Source organism: Talpa occidentalis, unplaced genomic scaffold, assembly GCF_014898055.3.
Source record: "Talpa occidentalis isolate TD23 unplaced genomic scaffold, MPIMG_talOcc4v2.1 talOcc4.9, whole genome shotgun sequence".
In the NCBI taxonomy this organism is placed as follows: Eukaryota; Metazoa; Chordata; class Mammalia; order Eulipotyphla; family Talpidae; genus Talpa; species Talpa occidentalis.
This window is the reverse complement of record NW_023605305.1, coordinates 61,784,673-61,808,482: the sequence shown is the minus strand read 5'-3', so window position 1 is coordinate 61,808,482 and position 23,810 is coordinate 61,784,673. Positions and strand designations below refer to the sequence as shown.

Genomic DNA, 23,810 nt, shown 5'->3' with positions numbered 1-23,810 from the left:
TTTGTTATTTATCCATAAGTTTCTCTCTGTGAAGAACTCCCTTTAGTTTCTTGAGTGGAGAAGGCAGAATTAAATATGTGCATACCTTTTGTTTGCTGTTCTTTTCCCAGTAAACTCCCCAACTGAACTTCCCACTTTCTACCCAACCTCTCCTATGTTGCTAAAATATTTAAGATAGTGTCTGAAGACATGCGGCCAAGTTACTCAGTTAAGCTGGGTCTCTCCCTAGTGTAAAGCAGGCATACACGTTGTTATTAAACTTCTTTTGGGATTTTTTTCTCTTCTCTATCTGCCTATACTTTCTTAATTATTTGCCAGCCCAGAGAACCCAGAGGAGTACAGGATGATTTCCTTTGTACCCCAGCCACAGGGAAAGGAAGAGGTTAGAATGAATTTTCGTGCACTGAATGGAAATCAGAGGTATCAGTAACAACCTATGATTTTTGATATATGTTTGGCTGGATATAAAATAGAAATATAGATGTATACATTCATGTATGGATATGCACACATATATCCCCTAGCTTTCTCTGCCAAGAGGACCTAGAAGCAGGATACCCTGGTAGCAACATACACACAATCCAGATCTTGGTTTCTAAATATTCTCATTACTCTTCAATAAAAGTAATCAGAATTCTTGTAGAAAATGGTCAATTTTGTGGCCCAAGCAGAAAAAAAATGAATATTTTGTGGTGCCAAAAAGTACAGAGGCATTCAAAAAGGAATTGTTCCATGAACAATTTGATCAATAGACTATATATATAAGTATGATAGAATAAAATTAATCCATGACTGCTATAAGTAAATAATGGAAGAAATAAATAAATGGGGGAGAGAGGACAGACCTTCCTGTCTACTGGAAGGACAATGGGACTTAATAATAAATGTAGAAGAAATAATGCAAATTGAAAATCATCATTAGGCAAATACCACAGCTGTAATTATTGCAGGCAAGAATCATAAGTGGTTGCTAAAGTAGTAAGGGAACATGTGATGTGAAGCAGAACTTCATTGCATAGTCCAAGTATTAATATAAAAGGGAAAATAAGGGCCTCGCTGGTGGCATAAGGGGTTAAGCACAGCACTATGAAGCTATCCGCAGCCTCTGCAGCATGAGTTTGATCCTGGCCTGCCAGGTAACTACTCACATGACACAGTAGACCTCTCCTGTCTTACCTGCTGCTCCCCTCAGCAGTGTATTTCAGTCAGTCCGCCTGTTCTACTCCCCACTCTGTCTCTGGTGAATCCTCTCACCCCCACCCCACACCTCTGGCCTGTACCCCAGTTCTTGTATGCATAAATAAATAAATTTTTTAAAAAGGGAAAATAGTTACTTCCCAGTGGAGAAATTTAGCAGACAGTACCTTAGCCAGTGATCAAAGCTAGCAATATTGGCAATGAGCTATGTCAGCATCACGTGCCTCCTTTTATGAAGCACTGGCAGGGACACAGCATCGTATCTGTGATGTTCTTGCCAAAAATGCATGACCTCAATGTAAACATGAAAAATGACAGACAAACCCAAATTAAGGGACATCCTGCAAAATTATAGCCAGTATGCTTGAAAGGAAAGTTATGCTTAAAAAGGCTTAAAGAATTATTAAAAAGCTGTACACTAGATTGGTGGAGAGTAAGGAGATATTACAACAACAACAAAAAAAAATGTATGATCATGGAATACATGCTGGACCAGAACTATCCATACCCACTGCCTAAATTATGAAAATAAGGGAAGTCTACTATTTTTGCAATTTTTATGTAAATCTTAAATTACTGCAAAATGAAATCCCTCTTTTTTAACTTTTTATCATAATAATGCTTAGTTGCTGGACTTTTAAGGAAAGTATTTTGTGTTAAGAGAAACCCCTATTTAGCCAGCACATGATTAAAGGGCAGTCCAAGGTAGCGGGTAATATCACAGACTCTGGAACCAAATAGCCCATGACTCATTTTCACCCCTTTCTAGCTGTGTGACCCTGGGCAATTCATGTAGCCTCTCTGTGCCTTTGTACACTGATAGTAAACACCTCATAAGACTATTGAGAAAATTAATGAAATCCATCGTGACCGACTCTTAGTGACAATGAAGTGTTGAGATGCAAGAGATATTTCGATTTAAATGTTCGTGATGATAGTTTTGTCATGTTTGTCATAGTTACTTAAGTCAGATACTTCCATTCCACCACAGGGCTTACATTCTCCCTGGGGAGGTGCATCTGTGTGGAGCAGAACAGCATGTCTGCCACCCCAGAATATAAGCACTGGGCCCTCACCAGGTAGAGGAGGAGGTTGATCCTGACAGGGAGTTTGAGAAAAGCTTCTCAAGCATTCTCTGGAAGAGGAGTCTCTTTATGATGACATCACCACCCACAGGGGTCACCTCTTGCTGCCTCATCAGCTAGAACTTCAGTTGACTCAGAGACCACACAACCTGGAGCAGGGTTCCTAAGTTGAGATCATCAGAACAGGGAAAGTAGTTCTGAGAGAACAAACCTTGAACACCTCTGAGAATTCACTTTGAGTTTATGAGTAATGTGTTGGCAGGGTTTTGTAAACTGTACAGTGACAATGACAACAACTGCTAATACTTCTGATACTATGATGAATGATTATAAAAGAGGACGTTTTGGTGGTGGTTATTCTATTAAATATCAGCATCATTTGTCAGTCCTCCTTAATGTGCCTGCCTTCCTGTGGGGAATGTGGTGGAGTAGTAAGAACATCAGGCTGGGAATTAGAAGTCTTGGGTTCTTGTGCCCAATCTGCCATAAATGTCTCAGTGACTCTGTTTCCTCGCTGTAAATTCACAATATAACTACTCTGCTCTATTCATTGTATAGGTATTCTGAGCATGAAAGTAGATCATAGAAATGCTAACCTTTGAAAATCCTAAAGCTCAACAGACACCTAAGGAATCATTAGATTTGTAGTGAAAGTTCAAAACTTCCAGAATGTTCTTCTGTAGATGACCCTCATAGGAATAGTTTTAATTGAAAGTGAAAAAAGAAGAATTTAAGGATGAGCATGCAGAGTTAGGGAAGCAGCAGCACAGAGTGGTCCACAAGCAGCAGTTTATAGAACCTAGCGTTAGAGTCAGACTGGATTTAAATCCCAGTGTTCCCCATGCCTCTTGACTCCATACCCCCTTCCAAGAACCTTACTGAACTTCTTCTCTTTATGGCAGAATATTGTCTACACTCTTCTTCACTCTTTGCTTACTATGTACTCCTGCTTTGACCACTCCGATTTGAATTCTGCCACCATCAGCCCAAGATATTTAATGTTGATACACCTGGTGACCTCTGTTTGGATATGTTCATGGAGGGTTATCCAGTCTGCTTCCTTGAGCTCTCAGCACCAATGACTCCAGCAATCACTCCTTCCTGTCATTTTAACACTCTGTCCTTGACGTTCCAAAACTTCACCCTCTCCCTGTTTTCTTCCTATATCTCTGATTCCTCTTTAACCACCTTTTCAAACTTGTGGTCTTTCTCTTGATCATAGCGTCAAAGTTCATTACGGATAGGTTCCTGGCCCTCATCTCTCTTTGCTATTTCTACAGCCTTGACTTCATTTCTTTGTATATTTTGATGAATTCCAAGTTTTATCTCTAGCTCATATATTTAGTAGGTATTCAGTCAAGATTGTTTTACTTTCCCTTCTACTTCTGTTGTCCTGCAAAGGGAAATGCATCTGTATCTTATCAGAACTTTGAATGGACTATTCCAAGATTATAAGACTCATTATATTTCAGGTCTTAGAAATAGGCAAAGCTGTTATTAAAATGAAGTTGGCTGTTTGGAAAGGACAACAAATCCCTTGGAATCAGAAACCATATGCCTTTGTTGGTGTGACTTAGGAATCTTTGAAAACAGAAATGATCTTAGCATCAACAAATCCTATTTGAAACTGTAGACACAAGTGTTCATAAACAGATTTGGTATTTTATATTCTCGATGTACCATAATCCTTTTAGACCCTGTCCCTGAAGAGAAATGTTTGTGAGCTTACCGATTAAGTGAAAAATAACTAGGTATAACCATGCATGTAACTGGCAACCAGAATCTCTCTATTTGGAGCCAAATATTTAGGTATTTCACTTCTTAGCCAGAGATCGCCTTATATTTATTGTTGCTTTGGCTCTTCTCCTGAAAACTGACTATTGTTTTAATCCTGTTACAGCGCCTTACCTACCAGTTTCTCCAAATGAGGTTCCGGTGGTGACATGGCTTGGTAGGAAGATGTTGTCATAATCCACATGAACTATATTAAAGTTTGGCAGCAGAACCAAGGTTAAAATCCAGGTTCTCTGTCCAATGTATGTATTATAAGTGTTTATGATATGAGTGAACAATGAAAAAAAGTCCCTGCTTTCTTGCTTTTATGTATGTATAATTTAAGTATTTATGTGTGTGTGTGTGTGTCTGTAGAGAGGGAGGGTGGTGGTGGCGAATGCAGACATACTTGCCAGCAATTAATAAACTTTCTATAGAAAAATAGAGATGAGTAAGGAGAATTAGAACATGGGTTGCAGGGGTCATGGTGGGAGCTATTTCAAGTGAAGAAGCCACCCTCAATAAGGTGACACATGAGCAGGACTCTGTGTAGAGGCAGCAGGCCATGGTGCATAGGGAAAATGCTCCAGAGTGCCCAGCAAGTGCCAAGACCTGAAAGGCAGCAACCAGTGTGCCAGACTGACGGACACTGGCAGAGCCATTGGACCAAGGTCCAGAAGAGTGGGAAACAAATGAGAATTTGGAGTTAGCTAAGGGCCTAACAATGAGGGTTGCTGTAGATAACTATAGGGACTCTGATTTTATTTCATGGCTTTCATTTTTTTTGAGCAAAGATACAGTCAGATTTACCTTTTAGAAACATTGCTTTGTCTACTATATAAACTAGACCGTCAGAGGGGTGGAAGGGACAGAATCTCAGCAAGCCCACAGTCAGCTGGAGGGGGAGGGCGGTGAACAGAGATGCCCAGTCTGTTCTGACTTTCTTCTGCTGAGGTCACTGCAGGCAGTGGTCACCTCTCACTGAGCTCCCATTGGTTTCAGGTGCCTTAGCATTGTTAACATGAAGGTCTGCTAAGTCACATTCTCTCTCTCTCAACCTCTTTCTTTTTCCCCACTTTCCCTGGATTTTTGTTGTTGTTGTTCCTTTGAAGGCAATCAATTTTTCTTGATTTTACATCTTCCTTAAACCTCTTTTCCTTCTGTGATGGCCATAATCTCACTGTGAACCAGTTTCTTAAAATGCACTGATCCTCTATAGGCTAAATCTCAGTTACATTTAAAAATTTCCTTTAACTCCCCTTGGAGCAAGGAAGGGAAAATGAGTGGACAAGAACATTTATTAACAATTTGCAGTGTACCTGGTACTGTCTTAGTGATAGCTTTTTATATTAGTTAATTCGTGATGAGGAAATGAATGTTATAGGGAGATCTCAGACTCCAATTCTAAAGATTGTTCTCACTTTCTATTCAGCTTTTCTATTCTCAGATTGCTCCTGTCACCTTTCTGACTTCAACCTCTGCTCCCTCAGTTTTGCCAACAGTGTGGGCCATCAGTCTATCAGCAAGTATTGACTTTGCCTCCCTTGTGCTTATGCAATTGTAGAACCATGGCGATGATATTAACTGTCACTTTCCATCTGTACAGTGTGCTGGGATAATCGGGAAAGTCGTGATGGCTCTTGGATGAGAAATGTTATTTAAACAGCTATAAACTGGTTATTATAATGCCTTCTTTAGCTTCGGTTTTGCATACGAGGATAAGAGAGTGTTCAGGCCTGGAGGTTCTCTCAAGATGACTGAGGCTGTGCTGCTTTTGGAAATAAAGCCTCCTTTTCATACCTCTCAACAGGTTACCTGTAGCACAGCACAGTGTTGGCACAAGGGTGGAGTTTAGGGGAGTTGGGAGGAGGGGTGTAAAACAAGATGTTTGTTCCTTTTCTCTGTCCCCTTCTATGATATACACCACCACACCTGGAAGGCTGTGACCATATGACTCCAGAGATTATCCTGTTCAGCCTCCAAATGCTACAGTGAGATGAAGATGTATAAACAACTCAGAAATTCCAATTCTAGTGTCCTATGCAGAACCTAGAGTTATCCAGTCTGCATTGCAATAGCTGTGATGGGCAAGTAAGTGTATGAGAGAGTGAGTGTGAGTTAGTGGGAGAATGTGTGTGTGATCTGTGCCGTGGGGGGAGGTGAGTGCAGCCCTCCCTACTAGGCAGTCTGTGCTTTTGCGGGGCAAGAAGTAAAATAAGGAGACGCGCCACGTGGACACTTCTTCCCAAGGCTTTCTCTTACTCTTAGAAAGAGCACACGTGTCCTCTCTTAGACTTTGTATTCAGAAGTTTAGTTTGAAAGTATGGTCACCATACTTCTGGGCATCCACTGATTCCAAAAATTAAGTGATTTATGGAGCGGGAGGGGAGACTAAAGATTCCAGGGGTGCTGTATGTGGTTAAGATTGTAGCAATAGTCTGAAAAAAATTTTCTCTGACTTGGATTTTCTTTAAGCTAGAAATGAATTTCCTGTGATGAGAAAGGACAGGGAATTGTTTATTGATTGCCTATCATTTTAGAGTGCGCAGAACTCTATATTTAATCTTTGTAACAACCTGTAAGGTAAAAGTATTAGTCCTGATTGCAAAAAAGTGAGCCAGACTTAGAGAGATTCAGTAAGCCCGAATCACTTCACTGGTATTGGGCAAAACTACATTGTGATAGTTAAAAAATATATTTTCTTCATAATATACAATGCACCTAGGACAGCAAGAATGTCTCCCTCTGAGAGAGGATATATGAGCCTGGTGTTCATGAGAGGGAGGGAGAAAGGTCCACTTGGAACAGTTAAAATGTGATTCCTGAGCTAAGAGGGCAGCCCGCCATTTGAGAAGAAATTGATAAAACAAAAATGAAACAAAGTCAGAACCCAAAAAGGCATCATGCAAGGTTAAAATTATGTGAATAATGATGTGCATTCATTATTTTAATGTTTTCCAAGTGCATTTCATTTTGAATGATATACTCAGATAGCACACATGGTAAGGTATAATTGAAAAAACATGTAGGCAAATGGCTGAATTCAAAGAATAAACATACAGCTGCGAGGAGGTTAGGAGTCAAAGGGGTAAGCATATGCTCCATCCCCCAGGGAGCTCGTTAGTGCATGAGTGACCATATATGTGGAGGCTAAATGAATCTCACTGTTTGCAAAGACCCGCAGCAAATGAGACAATGACGAATCAATAGTAATTAGGCTATAGGTTCGTATTGACCCAGATGTCTGAAACCAGATGCCCTGCTCTGAGATTCCTTGAGAGACAAATGAAAAGATTTATAGACATGCACTTCTTTAAAAAAAAAAAAAATCCCTTGACTCTAAGTGCAGTGATGCTATTCTGAAGTGGAAGGTTGCTAGAATCAGTGGAGGCTCTTGACTCTGGCTAGAAAAAAATGCCCTTGTGACTTTTGATGTAAATATGATGCCTGCCTGTCTAGGAGCAAAAAGAACCGGGGGATGGAAAATGAAGATGTGACCATATTCTACCCAGATAGAACATTCTGGCCCTGCCTTCCATGGAGGCCTTGTAGGATCCTTTCCTGACACTATCATACATTCATGCTAATGCAGAGTTTCCATGTGGGGCTTTGATAGGTTTCTGACCTGGGCTCCAGAATGCACATGGCCTCAGACTCACACACTGAAGAGCTTACACTTGGACTAAGTCCTATGTCTTCATGTCTTTGAACATCCCCTCTGTAAAGGACTGTTAATGGTGCTTGGCTCCCTGCACTGTGGTCAAAGGGCTGGCACACACTGGGGGAGCAGCAGTTAATGATGCTGTGTTTGGGGAGTCTTTTCCCCACAGTACGATCACCCTCCTCATATGATTTAAGCAGGAGATTTTCACAAATACGAATGAGGTGTCATAGCAAGAAGCAGAGATTACCTAGTAGGGAAGGCTGCCCTGATCTCCCCCACAGCACACACACATTCTCACACTTACTCACATTCACTCTTTCATACACTTACTTGAAGCCATTTTCCTTCTCTTTCTTTTCTATATTAAAAGTCCACATTTTTTTATTTAAGGTTAAATTTTGAAAACTACTGCTTAATTGTTGGATTGTTTCTTTAACCTTAATTTAGAAAACTTGGAATTTCATGGGGACATTCACAGTCAAAAACTAGAATTGGAAACCATTGAGCCATATACCTAAAACATTTTTAATGTAACATTTTCCAGAATATATAATAAATATCATCTTAAGTATCTTAGATTTTAATCTCCCTTGGAAATGTATTTCCTCTTTTTTAATTTTTTGCCATTATGTCATATTTTTTACCTTTCAGCTTCCCTTCAAGGACACTAGTGGATGCCACCTTCAATATATCCACTTTTTTCTATAATCACTGGCTTAGAACTTTGAGAAGGAAGCACCTTGAAAGAGGAGAAAGTAACCAACTTTAATCTTTGTGTCATACAGTGAGTCTGAACCCAGTGGGATAGGTATTGTTATACCCATTTTATGTTGGAAAGACTAAAGTTCAGAGAGGGAAAGGTACTGACCCATGCTGCCCAGCTAGGACAGGTAGAACCAAGCTCTGCCACTGCACCCCTTGACTATCAAGCCAGTTACCATCTCTGTCTCCCTCTCAGCTGAACCCTCATTCTACACATGAACAAACTGAGGCTTAAAGAGAAAGAACGAAACAGCTGTCATTTGACGAGTTTAGGTTGGAAATCAAGTTTCCTAATTCCTGATTCTAACTGCATTCGCTCCAGTCTTTTACCTACCCAAGCTCCTGTCCTGAGTTGAGGAACTGACATTGGGCTCTTCTTGTATTTTCATCATTATTATTGCAATCAAGCATAGTGATTTTTAAAAATCCTTTACATATGTACGGTATTGTACAGCTTACAAAATACAGTATCTTTACATACATGGTCTCCTTTGATCTCCACAGTAACTCTATGAGGTAAGTTGGACAGGGGTCATGAGATCTGTTTTTACAGATGCAAAGAGAGTGGTTCAGAGTTTGAATAACTTTCTCATGGTTACACACCTTCTAGGGGTAAAGCTTTCCCTGGATTTGATCTGATTCTAAACCTCTCCACTTTCCTCTAGGACCTGCCACCTATTTGTGGTGATACTGCAGCATGAGCTGAGAGTGGGAGCCATGGTTTATAGGGGCTTCGGGTCATTTCTTTGCTTTGGGGATTCTGCTTATTTTTGGAATTTGATATGAAAGTACAAATGGTTTCTTTCTACAGAACAATTTACTCCCCAGCTCTGCCCCCCTTTTAAAAAACAAAATCTACTTCTCTTCCAGATGCCAGAGTGTATATGCATATTTGAACAGTCACCTGGATCTGATTAAGAAGGCTCAGCCTGTGGGTTTCCTCACTGTTGATTTACATGTTTGGCCAGATTTCCATGGCAACCGGTCTCCCTTAGCAGATCTGACACTAAAGGGCATGGTAAGTAACAGCCAGTCCTTGCATGAAGGTGTAGGTGGGCCAGAGGTTTAGGGGAAGTTGGGGAGAAACAAAGTGCGGAGAGAGAAAAGAGGAAAAGTAAATAAAACAGGCCTGCAGTCCCTGGCTCCTTGCAGATGCATTGCCGCATGCAGGCGCTCCTCTCCCCAGTATCCTGTGCTGGAAGTTAATTGTTTCTGAGCCAGCCTCCGGAGCATTAAAAACAGTGTATCTTATATTCCGGTACTGCTTCCTCTTGGTTGCTCTGAGCGGCTACTAGTCATGAGACCCTGCCCAGGTCAGTTTTGTGTTTCCATCGGTCTATAGAGTCACATTTCCCTCTCCATCCCCAGGCCTCCTGGTAAAGAAGTACTGATCTGGTTTGTCATAACAACTCCTATGCCCAGCTCTGAAGCAGGGCAGAGTCCACGCTAGTATTAGGATTTCAGATTAAACTTCGGCAGATGTAAAATACTGTTAGTGACTTATGTTGGTGGTTAAATTCAGCTCCTAGTGACCTTTAGTGTCACTTTAAGGGCAAAGATTCTGTGGACCCTCCCGGGGCGGGGTGGAGGTGGGGGGAGGCGGGTAAAGTAAGCTTGGTAGGGGAGCTTTGTAAACCTTGTTAACCAGATAGAACATCTCATCTCGAGGGCCCAGGGAGATTGGAGGCTTAGACTGGTTGAGTCATCAAGAAGCATGTTTGAAGACAGATGAAGCATGTTAAAATTAGAGAATGAGAGATAAATTTTCAGTTCCAAGAGGCCAGAAAAGTCTGCAAGTAAGAAAATCATCACTGATGTCAGAATCCAGGAAGATGTCAAGAATTTGAGAAGCAGAGTGTGAGGTATATTAAGGCAGGGACTGAGGATGGAGGGTGTGAGCGGGTAAGGTTTGTGCACTGCAGGGCAGCGGGACTGCTCTGCTGACTTGAAGAGCTTCAGGACTCAGAATGCTGTGGTTTAGTGATTAATTTTCTTGAGTGTTTTCAGTATTTTTATGACGCCAACAGGAAGACTTGATCTTTGTTTTCATTACCTACTTGACATAATCAACTTCTGCTAATAAATGGGAGTCTTGGTGAAAAAATAAGATAAAATCATAGTAAAGGTTACATCTGGCTGGTGTCCTCGAAGCATGACCACATGACAAATAATGAGCTTGGACTCCTTATATGGGAAGCAGAAGAGAAGTATCCAGAGAGAGCCATGTAGCCACAAACTGCAGCTCAGGAACTGTACTTTCAGAAAACCAACTCTAGGTGCAAACAGAGCTTGGAGGGAAGCACATTTTGTATAGGTACAAAAATGAGTGTCTTTGTTAGAGATAAACATATAAAAACAAATGCAGTAGCCACTTACTAGGTGAAGACATTAAGAAGCATGACTAGTTTATAAAATGATCCCAAAGCAAAGCAGGCATGTGGAGTAAAATGACAGTGGCCCCAGAGTGTGTGCACTTGCATTTACCTCCCTTGGGGTTCCTCCCTTACCCAACAGCTGTGTACCCAGTCTGACTGGGGCCATGGCTCCCAATGGACTTTTGCTATTTCTTAAAACCAAGCCTCACATCCAAAGTCATAAACATTACCATGATTGAAGAATTCACAAGAGTTAAGGATGTTCTAATAAAAGTGAACAGACAGAGAATATAATTCCAAAGGCATCACTGGAGTGTTTTGATGATCATTTGAATAAGACTCATTATGTCAAAGACACACTCACCAAAGGAGTCTTCTTGCATGGGGGCCAATAGCCAATTGTAGCTGAAAACATGTTTGTTATTGTTTTACAAACAGACCTCATCTGTCATGTGATATTTTAGCAATGCTTTCCCTTCTCAACTGTCCTTTGCAGTGATTTACTTTGAGATGGCTGTCACCCCTTGGAAGAGAAGGTATCCTAGATGAAATTGAAGGAAAGAAATTTTGGGCTAAAAATGTCCCCCAGAATCTCTTTCCATCAATCCAATTTTGGGTAACATCAAAATAATCACCTTGAAATCTGTTACCACGTTATCCTTTTGTCAGAACCTTCGATGACTTCTATCTCCAGCTCTCATGCAGGAAATATTTTACATTGATTCCGTGACCAGCACTGCTAAAGATGGAGTAGCTTTGGCAGTTCCTACCTTTCTGGAGCATGTTTGGAGAGAGGGGAGGGAAGTTCTTTATAAAATGTTAGGTTAAAAAAACATATACTAGCTAGAATTATCAGAATTACCCAGTAGGGCAAGAAACTTGTGATTTCTGTTTTTGGCTCCTAAAACATTTCTCTTGGCACATACTAATTGCATAATATATTCTTATTGATAATTGATAGTCAACATGAAGATAATTAAAAATTCATCTATTGCTTCAGAAAAAAGTATATGTGACCAATTTATTCATACTCATGTATCTGTGGCTACTGATTCTTAATATCCATATGATAAATATTTAATTGTAATGCTAAAGTCCAGGAAAATTAAGAAGTTTCTGTTTTATCACAATTATGAGTACATTTGTTCATCAATCAGTGACTATTTTAATAGCTTGGTGAGGGGAGAGATCTAAGAGTAACCAGTCATAATTCTAACCCTCAGGAATTGACTGTCTTTTGGGGGGAAACACAAAACAAACAGAGGGAATATGGGGTCAGGCTCTAGGCGATGCTCTGCTTAGGGCACCCTCGATGTGTGGGAGATGATTGTCCAGCCTGATCTTACAGTCAGAAAGGCTTCAGATCAGAGGTGACATTGACACTGATGTAAGTGGAAAAGAAGCTCCAAGACCAGGGGAGTCATAAGACATGCAGTCTTCCAGAGGGGAAGGACAAGGCATGTCTGTGATTCTGATTCCTTGCACCATTGGCTAACCAATGGCAGATTGTGTTTGGCATTGAATCTTTGTAATATGTTTTCTGAGCATTCTCAGGCCATTCTCTCTGCTCCTCTGCCTTAACAGCCTGACACTCTCCCCAGTCTTTATTTTCATGTGGTTCACAGAAAATCTCATAACATTTGTTAAGCATTCATTCATCCAACAAAGGACCCCCTAGTATGTGCAGGCCTATAAACCCAGTTTACCCAAAGAAGAAAGGAAACTATTCCTGTCCTGAGTTCACATAAAAGCATAAATGTGGGAGAGATAATTATTGTATGAGGGAGGGAGGGCGGGAGATGTTATTATGCATTCTATGTGTAGTGATCCTGGCTTATGTCTATACAAGCCAAAGCAGTGCTCAGTAAATGTCTGACTGAATTCTGTGTACAGTGTCTTCTGGCTCCTAAGCCCTGTTATCACCTTTCTCTGTTTCACTTGAAAAATACCTGTGGAGATGCAAAACAAAGCACATGCTCCTGCTGACTTTGAAAACTAGGGTGACGCTCAACTAGAACTTGGATTTACATTCTCAGAGAGAATCTGGGAAGATTTTCCGGAATCTAAAAGTCTTATTGTGACTTGTTTGATAAACAAAATGTGTGATTTCTGAACATAGTAAAACTTGAGCCTTACTAGAGTTTGGACCACTCCACCTTCTGCTCCAGAGTTGAGAAATGCAGGATCCCTTTCAGCCTACACACAGGGCTGTCATCTCTCTATTCTGCTGCTGGCAGTTAAGGATTGTTGTTGTTGTTGTGTTTTTGTATTTTTGGAAGCAGCCAGTGAATTCAATTTCCCAGAACTCCTCCACAACTGACACCTTATCTTCCCTTTCAATACAGTCCATTAGAAAACTGCCAACCCAGGAAGACAACTGGGCAGAAATCTGCCCGCGGATGAACTGTGAGGCCCTGTGAGTGGGGCAGAGATGGGGAGACCCTAGAGGCTGCACATATGGAGGAGGCCTGAGAGTCAGCATGTGTACCCATCTGTTCAAGGGTTAGAAAGTCTATCTCAGGCCAACAAATCTACACAAAATAAAAACTGTTGACCCTGGGAATTGGCAACTAGTTGTAGATCTGAAGTGGCAGAGCCAAGTGATAAGAGTAAATCACATGTACTGTATGCTGGGAAACGCTGAATATGTAGATTAGTAGTTAGAATGAGCAAGAAAATAATAAAGTGCGCCCACAGGAAGAAGATTTTGTATCCACAGAAAAAGAAAAAACATTTTGAACACAGGGAAAGACCTCTTCCAAAATTATTTACTACTGAAACCAAAGTGAAAGATTAAAACTCCTTGGCATATTCAGTAGAATTTTTTTAAAGGAACATCTCTATAAAATAGTGTAGAAACTTATTGGGGCAAAAAAATGAGCTCAGATGGAAATGCAGTGGAGTGAGAAGAAAAAAGAAATGATAAAGGCAACCAAAAATACAACAGAAGAATCAAAACCTGCATTGAAGGCAGTAGAAAACAATTGTTAGTGAAGAAAATAAGATCACAACTGTCATAAGATGTAGCATATAGTTTAAATTTATCAGAAAAAGCATGAGGATAGGAGACTTTTTTTTTTTTTAATTTCAGCAGTGCTTAGGTTGAGACAGGCACCAAACAATTGTTCTATGGTTACGCAGTTATTTCAGTCTTCTTCATCTGGCAAGTGAAGAATGAACAGTGGCCTGTCCAAAGTCACAATACTGAGGACTGCAGAGCTTACATGAAAACGGCAATCCTGGCTTTTCAGAGGTATACTGCCATGAACCTGCCCTAACTTTTAAATCTAGACTTAAAAAAAAATACACTGAGAACTAGAAAAAGGAGTCCCAACAGCTGCATCTTGCACACCTTACTACTGAGCGACACCAGCCTTGTGCTTCCCTACCCTACCCTCCAATTCTGACCCCCGGCCTTCTTGCTCTCCCTCCATCTTTCTCTTTACTCCCATCCTTGGACTTCAGCACTGACCCTGTCTCTTCTCAGTAACAGCTCTCGTTTCCTCCTCACACTCACTGACTCAGATTTCAAAAGTAATTGTCCCTGCTGATTTGACCTGATTCTAAACCCTTTCACTTGAGGCACCTACCCTCCTAAGTCGGAACAGGACATAACCCAGAAATCTTTCCATTCTGCTTGATAGAATCATTTTCTTTTGTTCTGGTAACAGTTGGCTCCCTGCCATGGAACTAGCTGTTTCATTTTTCCTCTGGCAATGCCGTTGACTTGCAACACTAGGCTAAAAGGAGGGCAAGTTAAGGGGTGGGCAATTTAATAGAATGCTTCGACCAGGTAGCCACTGATGTACATGTTTTTCCTTTCACTTGAAGAAGGAGGCAAGAGAAAGAAAGTCTATGTATAGATGTTTGAAAGGAGCAGACGCCCAGGTCCAGCAATCTGTATCAAAACATTTAACACTGATAGTTCTAAGTTCTTTAAAACCAAAGAAAACCACAATGCTTACTTTTAAAGTAAAGAAGTATGACATAGTCACACATAAATACAGGTGACCCCAAAAGGGCTCACCATCAGGCATGGTTGCATGTTTTATTTTTTTTTCTGTGATTTTTTTTTTTAAGAGGCATGTATTATTTGTTCGTTTGTTTGTTTGTTTGTTTATACATGCACTGGGTACAGTCAGAAGCGCGGGAGGGTGAGAGAATTCACCAGAGCCAGAGTGGGGAGCAGAGCAGGCAGAAGGACCGAAGCACACTGCTGAGGGGAGCAGCGGGCGGCAGGAGAGGTCTGCGTGCCATGTGGGACCCCCCCTCCGGTGGCTGGGGAGCAGCCGGGGATCGAACCGGCGCCTCAGAGGCAGCTTCGCAACCCAGCGCTCAACCGCTGCACCACCGGGGAGGCCCTTTTCTGTGATTATTTTTATTTTGAATGGTTGCATGGTTTTCCCCCTGTGGAGCAGTAAAGAGAGCTCAGGTTTTGAAGTAAAACCTGTACTTGCATCCTAGCTCAAAAATGTCCCAGTCATGTGCTCTCTAAGATTGGGAGCTCTGTGAGGTCCTCCTGTTCATCCTTGCCCAGTCCCTGGCAGAATCAAATGGGGTCTGCCCGCAGCAGCAAATGCCCAGCCTGCAGCCTCTGCGCAGTGGTCCATATCGGCATGTTTAGAAGATGACCAGCAGGATTCTCGTGTGGCCTGGGAAGCCTGAGCTGCCAGTCATGAGTTGTCCATCTTAGCCCCAGGGCTCCCAGCCCCAGAGGCCCAGCCCAGACTGCCTGACACTAAAACTTCTAAATATTGTTGGGAAAATTTGTCCCCCTTTCTCTTCCAAGCTGATTATCTCAGACCTGTTCTCCAGTCTCTGTTCTCTCTCCAGCAGTTTCCTATAAATGTTTCTCAGATTCTCCCTATTTCCTAGTTATTGGCCCATCAGCTCACCTTCATTATTGACTGAGAAAACAGCATTTTTGTTCTTTGTGTTCTGAAAAGCTTTTAACTGATTTCTCTGAGCCTTGAGTACCCCAGGAAACTCTGTTGACCTTAGACGTTTCAGGAACGGCAATCCTGTTTTCTTATCTTTTGTAATCTTTAACAACCCATTGAGAATCCATTTCTAAACCCTTTTCTTTTTTTAAATTTTTTATTTTATATAATTCTTACATCATTTTTCATTATTGCACAATATATGCATTTTCATTTTGGTTATATTCCCCATACAATTGCACCCCCCCCTTATTTTGACCCTAGTCCTTCCTCTCTTCTTCCCTCCCTGCCCCCCATAGTGTGTCTCTGCTCTATAGTTGCTTGTTGATTTTGTTTTTTACTTTATATTAATTAGTCCTTTTCCTGGTCCCTTATTTAGGTTTTCTAAATTCCTGCTATGAGTGAGACCATCCAGTATTTTTCTTTTTTTTCTGACTTATTTAGCTGAGCGTGATCCCTTCTACCTCCATCCATGTTGCTGCAAACTGCATGTGTTTATCTTTTTTGATTGCTGAGTAATATTCCATTGTGTATATGTACTACATCTTCTTGATCTAGTCATCTATTTTTGGGCATTTGGGTTGTTTCCATAGCTTCGCTATTGTAAATAGTGCTGCTATAAACATAGGGGTGCAGGTGCCCTTTGGAATTAATGTTTCTGTGTCCTTTGGGTAAATACCTAGGAGTGGAATTGCTGGATCAGATGGAAGCTCTATGTTTAGTAGGTCAAGAAATCTCCACACAGCTCTCCATAGTGGTTGGACCAGTTTGCACTCCCACCAACAGTGCAGGAGAGTTCCTTTTTCTCCACATCCTCGCCAACATTTGTTGTTGCTAGTTTTTTTAATATGTGCCATTCTCACTGGTGTAAGATGGTATCTCATTGTAGTTTTGATTTGCATTTGCCTGATTAAAAGTGGTGTCGAACATTTTTTTCATATGCCTGTTGGCCATTTGCATTTAAAATATAGGCGAAACACTACATGACATGCACCTCAAGACATCTTTACAGACACATCGCCCAAAGCAGTGATAGTGAAGGCAAAGAAAAACAGCTGGGACTACATCAAATTAAAGAGCTTCTGCACAGCAAAAGAGACAATAACCAAAACAAAGAGAAACCCCACCCACCGACTGGGAGAAAAATTTTGCACACAACACTAATGATAAAGGACTGATCACAAAAATCTTCAAAGAGCTGATGAGACTCAACAAAAACAAAGAAAATAATCCAGTCAAAAAATAGGCAGAAGAGCTTAAAAGAAACTTCTCCAAAGAGGAAATCTAAACCTTTTTTTCTAACCAACATATATAATCACATAACTCCTTTAACGAATAGGGTGAAAAAAAAAAAAAAACTTGGCTAACTAAAGTACTATACATTTGTTAATAATTTTGGTTATTTTAGGGTCCATGATCTGCAGTTCACAATATCAAATTTTAGAATAGCATTCCCACAATTTATTGTGCATTAGGACCAAAGGTTCAGTAACGCTGGAGTCAGAATTTTGGAAATATTCGCTTAGTTAGGATCCCAGGAAAGAGTTAAGAGATGTGCCGGAGTTTTAAGATTTAAACTGAAGTCTAAGGGAAGAAACACAGTCTTTCATATTCACAGAATAAATGGAAGCATGTTGGTTGATAAGGACTAAGACTTCTCCAAGAAGTTCTTGCAAGTGAGTACCCTACTGTTCTTTCCCTGGGCACTCATCAGGGGCACACTGCTCCACACTCCTAGGTATTCATCCCTATAACATTATCATCATGATCTGGTGGTCAGCATACCTTCTGAACAATTTCCTTTCCAATCTATACCTACTAGGCTTTAGCCTCCTGTGTTAGCACCCTCGTGGTACCATAACTTGTTGAACAAGGTATTCTATTGCTGTATCCCAAGTAATGAATGGGAGTGAACCCTTCATGCAATTCAAGAGAAAGAATGAATATCAAGAGAAAAGGAAGGAAAATGCACATACATACACATATAGTTGGTACCACAAGTGTCTAGCTCTTGTAGACTCAGGAAAGTTTACTGAAAAAAAAACAGACTTTGCAAATGATATTTAGTCTTTGCACAGATGCCCTACAGCATTGGAAAATGGAGATGCATGGTTTACAAAATAAACATTGTGTTAAGATTTAAACTCTTGTGTCTTACTTCAAAAGCTCACTGCCTTTCCATTCACCTCTACTTCTCTTCTATGCTGGGAGATCTCAATATTTAGGTGTTTTATAACCATTATCTAGAATGTTGAGGTTATCAATCTCAGTTCACTTCTGTTTAGCAACCACTTGCAGTTTTCACACAACTCTAAATACTAGTGTTTTTACTTACAGTTCTTGTTGTTGCACAACAGCCAAAATAAAATGTGCTTACCATGCAATTCTGCTATGGGGCTTCCCCATACATTTCACTGTCTTGCCCAGACGTTCAAAGTAGGCACATGCACTTCTATAAACTCAGCCCTTCTGCTTATACTGCCTTCCCACTTCCTCTTATGGATGGAAACGTTCAGCCTCCAGCCAGTCGTATCTGCTCATCTGACCAGTCCCATCTCTCTCACTGATTATGAAGCTGTACCTTCTCCAGTGCTCCTAGAGCACTGTCACCATCTCCCTGCCAAGATAGCTCCCTAAGGGTTCTCTGTGGCCTCCCCAGTGTTTCTATGACAGGCACACTTTAGAATGTTCCATCTTGAACTGATTGCCATTTGAGATATGCCAGGTCAGGACTGAGGTCCCCAGTCTTTGGGAGAGAATCAAATGGACTTAATGATCATCTGTCTTTCTAGTGGTTCCATGTATATATCTTAGGTGAGATGTTAAAGAAGCAGGGACCTCAGATCATAGAAGCTTCACACTTTAGAGAAAAATGTCTTTGGTTGAGTCACAGTTCAACTCCATGACCCTGGTGCTGGTGGTGAGGAAATGAGGGAAATGGTTATGGGAGAATTGTTCCCTCATTTAACCCTGTGATGCTCAGTACATTCCATATAATGATGTATGTGGTAAATCCCATTCAGAATTTCTTCCCAAGAATAATTTTGTTTCTCTTGAAGAATAGGTATGTCCTACTTGTCAGAAAAAGAAAAGCTATGTTAACCATCATGGGTCTGGAGACAGATTAAATTTGTTGAGGGAGGGAAAAATCGGGCGAGCTCCTAGGTTTCTTGTTTGAGCAATGGAATGGTATCTATGCCCTGCAGTGGGTCAGTACTTGTTTCAGGTGGTTGGGCGCATCAGGAGAACGTAATTAAATGGAGCTGGAGAGTTGAAGGACAGGGATCTGTGAAAACCACTTAGCTCCCCTGTTTTAATGTGTTGCGTGTGGCTACCTCATTGAACTTGGGACAATGCAAACTTAAATTAATTACATTTAATATGATTAAATGGGGGCCTCCCTGGTGGCTCAAGGGGTTAAGACACACTTGTGAAGTCATCTGCAGCCACTGCAGCATGAGTTCTGATCCACAGCCAGGGAGCTAGCTACCCACATGGCTCAGCAGACCTCTCCTGACTCAACCGCTGCTCCCCACAGCAATTTATTTCAGTCAATCTGCCTGTTTTGCTCCCCACTCTGTCTCTGATGAATCCTCTCACCCCCCCCCACTCCTCTGGCCTATACCCCAGTTCTTGTATTATAAATAAATCTTTTTAAAATGTGATTAAACACATGGATAATTAAATGTGTATGTTATGAGAATTGGTTTTGTAATGTGAAAAATCTAAAGTGAACTCTAGAATTGACTCCCCCCAAAAAATTGAGATTAGGCTAGAAGAAACCAGCAGTTCTTCACCCTTTAGAAATGTCCCAAGAGAACATCCTAATGAATGGGAAATAGGAAGGTAGAACTGTGAACAAATCATAAAGGCATCTAAAGCGAGCATCCTGTTCAGTTCTGGAATCTCTTAGAGATTGACATACTCCATGAAATCATGTGGTTCCATTTGAATTTAATGGGATTCCCTTACAAGCCATAGATCCTAAATTACCCCCAGTAGGTATAACTTTTATAGGACACATTATTTTGCAGAGGACACCCCCTGAATTCTGTTACACTGAATTCTGACAGTAGTAGAATTCTGAATAAAATCATCTTTTACTTAATAGTTATGGTAAAAATAAAATACTTATGTAACTTAATTTTTACAGGTATAAGACAAGGTTGCCTATCGTCAACACTTCTGTTAACTTAGTATTAGAGGTTTTGGACAAAGCTGTCAGGCAAAACCAGAAAATAAAGGGGATCTAACCCAGAAAATATGTGAACTTATCACTATTTACAAATGATATGATATATAGAAAAAATTCTAAAGATCCCATAAAAAAGAATTGGAAACAATTAATACAACAAAATGGCCTTTTTATGTATAAGCAAGTAGCAAAAGAAATTTAGGAAATTACTCCATTTATAATTGCTTCCAAAATAATTAAATACCTCAAAATTACTTAGGTATTGACATAAGGAGCTGGAAGGTTATCTCATGCTCATATCATGGATGGAGAGAATTAATATGATCAAAATGGCTATCCTGCCCCAAATGTTATAAATTTAAGGAACTCATCAACAAAATGCCAACAATATTTTTCAAGAAAATTGAACAAAAAAATATTGAAATTTATATGAAACCACAAAGGCCTTGAATTGCAAAAGCAGGACTGAGGAAAAAAGGAGAGTGTAGGGTAAAGAAAATATCAGGCTTTTCTGCCCTCCCGCCATCAGGATAGATGATGGATCCTTGTCCTGAATGCATGCCTGATGGCGGGCACCTGGAATAGGGTGTGGGCATAGGTAGATGGGATTCAGCTGAGCTGAGACTGTGCTTTTTAAGGGCGGCGTCACGGGGGGGCGCCAGCAGCAGCAGCAGCAGCAGCAGCAGCAGCAGCAGCCAAGAAGCCGAAAGAGAAGCCGAGAAGCAGCAGAACCCAGATAGAGTGAAGACTTGCTGGGGGGCTGGGAGGCCTGCCAGCCTCCCAGCCCCCCAGCCAGCACCCCTGCCTGCCATATGTCTGGTGAACCCCAAATAAAAAACCTGCAAAACTACTGAGGACTCTGGCTCCTCCTTTACCCGGTCTGCATGGGATCTGAAAACCTGCACTGTGTCCTGTCTGCCCCTTACAATTGGCGTAGTCGGCAGGATCCATGCAGACGGGTATTGGAGCCCTCCGAAGACCTGGAGGGACTAAGGGGTAACTGTGTTTGCCTGTGATGACGCTGGAGGCGCCATGGCGGCACAGAAGGTGGATTTGGTCCAGGAGCTGCGGAACGAGACCTCGCATGGAGGAGATGCCTGAGAGGACCAGCCAACGACACCGGAAAGGACCAGCCAACGACACCGGAAAGGACCAGCCAATGACCCCTGAGGCAGCAGGCCGTTGCTGATGCAAGGAGAGGCCAACGGACTTCAACTGATGGACATGGACTGATAAACTTGGACTGACAATCCCGCCAGAAGGCGGAGGACCTTGGCAGGTTATTTTTTTTTTTTTTTTTTGAGAATCTGGGGGTGGCCAGTGGGCCTTGATGGCCAAAAGCAGCCTGTGCATGCCCAGCAGCCAGGTGGAGGAGAAAAGCCAACTAAGAAGGCAAAAGCTGGTACTGATGCTAAGTTGAGAAGCCCTGAGTGGCTGTTAAGCAGCCTGGGTATGCTGAAGACCTGTGAGTCTTGTAAAATCACCTGTGGGTGATGCCCTGCTCATTCTTGAGTGAGGGTGAGGAGCTGAGGAACCTGTCCTTGGGGGACGGGTGGGGAACGTGGCTTGGGGTGGAGCCCAAGCCACATGTAGAGTTTTGATCCCCAACCCATGTGCTTGTGCAGTGGGTTGGCTTGAGTGCAGGGGTCTGCGAGTCGCATGGGTGGCTGTGAAGGCCGAGTGTTGGAGCGACTGCAGACAGAAACCCTGAGGGTTGGCGATTACCCCCAACAGAATAAAATTGCCAATCCCAGAGCTAGTGCATCCTGGGGGTGGATGCTGTGTGTGGCTTGTAGCCGAGACTACAGCCAGAGAAGGCCAGGAAGCCTGACGGCTCCTGGTGTGATACAGTAGATGCCATGAGTGATTCCCCTCCCTCGTATGAGCAGTGCCTTTGGCAGCAGATTTGGTGGCTCATCTGCTGGTACCAATAATTGTCTTTTGCACTAGGTTGGGGCCCTGCCTGGACTTATTTGTGTTCTGTTGTATTGTTATATTGTATTTTGTTATATTTGATGTATTTGCTTTTGTGGGCCATGGCTGCATTGTTTGTTTGCTTAGAAAATTGTATATATATGTATAGACTGTATGGCAGAAAACCCTGAGGGGGTGGACTGTAGGGTAAAGAAAATATCAGGCTTTTCTGCCCTCCCGCCATCAGGATAGATGATGGATCCTTGTCCTGAATGCATGCCTGATGGCGGGCACCTGGAATAAGGTGTGGGCATAGGTAGATGGGATTCAGCTGAGCTAAGACTGTGCTTTTTAAGGGCGGCGTCACGGGGGGACGCCAGCAGCAGCAGCAGCAGCAGCAGCAGCAACCAAGAAGCCAAAAGAGAAGCCGAGAAGCAGCAGAACCTAGATAGAGTGAAGACTTGCTGGGGGGCTGGGAGGCCTGCCAGCCTCCCAGCCCCCCAGCCAGCACCCCTGCCTGCCATATGCCTGGTGAACCCCAAATAAAAAACCTGCAAAACTACTGAGGACTCTGGCTCCTCCTTTACCCGGTCTGCATGGGATCAGAAAACCTGCACTGTGTCCTGTCCGCCCCTTACAGAGAGAAATGGAGGTATCACATTACCTGATTTCAAACAGTATGGTATAGGCATATGTAGCGGCAGGAATGGGCCACTGAGCAGGTTTTCTGATCCAGCAGACCAGATAAAGGAGGAGTCAGAGTCCTCAGTGGCTTTTGCAGGTCTTTTATTGGGATTGACCAGGCACATGGCAGGCGGGGGTGCTGGGGGGCCGGGAGGCTGGCAGTCCTCCCAGCCCCCAGCAGGTCTTCACTCTGGGCTCTCTGGTGTTCTCTCAGCTTCTCTCGGCTTCTGTTCGTTCTTGGCTTCTGCTGGCCTCCCCGTGATGCCGCCCTTATAAACTCAGTCTCTCAGCCCAGGTGTACCCACTTCAGGTGCCCGCCATCAGGCATGCATGCAGGACTACAGCGTTCCCTCATCTATCCTAATGGTGGGAGGGCAGAAAAGCCTGATACTTTTACCTTACCCTACAGCATAAAATAGATTCTTGGTTCAGTGAAATAGAATTGAAAGTCCAGAAATAAGTCAATGAACATACCAGCACCTAATCTGTGCTAAAGCAGCTATTACCATAAAATAGGAAAGGACAGTGTCTTTAATAAGTGGTGCTGGGAAAATTGGAAAGCCATACATAAAAAAATGAAGTTGGGTCACTTGCTAATCCCAAACACAAAAGTAAACTCCAAATGGACTAAAGATTTAAATATAAAAACTGCAATAATAAAAGATAGAGAAGAAAACATGGGTGATATGTTCTGTGGTATCAACAATAAAGTGTTTTTTTTTATGACCCAACACCTGTGGCAAGGTAACTGAAACTAAAATGAATATGTTGCCTCAAATTAAAATGCCTCTATATGGTAAAAGAAAATACAATTTAAAGGGCATCCTATTGAATGAGAGAAAATATTCACACAAAATATGACAGATAAAGGATAACAATCAAGATGTATATATATATGTATTTAAAAAACTAATCAAAAACAACAAAAAAAATTAATGGATAGCAGATAGGAACAAACAATTCACAGAGACTATGCAGATGTCCAATAGGCATATAAAAAAATGTTCATTGTCTCTTCCAATAAAAGTGATGTGGTTAAAACCACAATAAGATACCGTCTCACACCTGTGAGAATGGTACATATTAAAAAGATCTGACAGGTGTTGAAGAGGATGCAGAGAATAAGGAACCCTAGTACACTGTTAGTGTGAATAGAAAGTGGTGCAAACATTGTGGAAAGCAATCTGAACTTAGCTTAAAAAACTTAAAATGGAAATATTG

At 41.8% G+C, this 23,810-nt stretch overlaps 1 protein-coding gene across 3 annotated transcripts in view; it reads left to right on the top strand.

Annotated features, from left to right (window-relative positions):
* The window catches only part of FGGY (FGGY carbohydrate kinase domain containing), a 401,889-nt gene that overhangs the window by 279,937 nt on the left and 98,142 nt on the right, over positions 1-23,810 (top strand). For all 3 annotated transcript variants that reach the window (XM_037498322.2, XM_054690943.1, XM_054690944.1), the window contains exon 11: positions 9,352-9,499. In XM_037498322.2, coding sequence (XP_037354219.1) covers positions 9,352-9,499 — 148 coding nt within the window. The remainder of the gene's footprint in view (positions 1-9,351; positions 9,500-23,810) is intronic.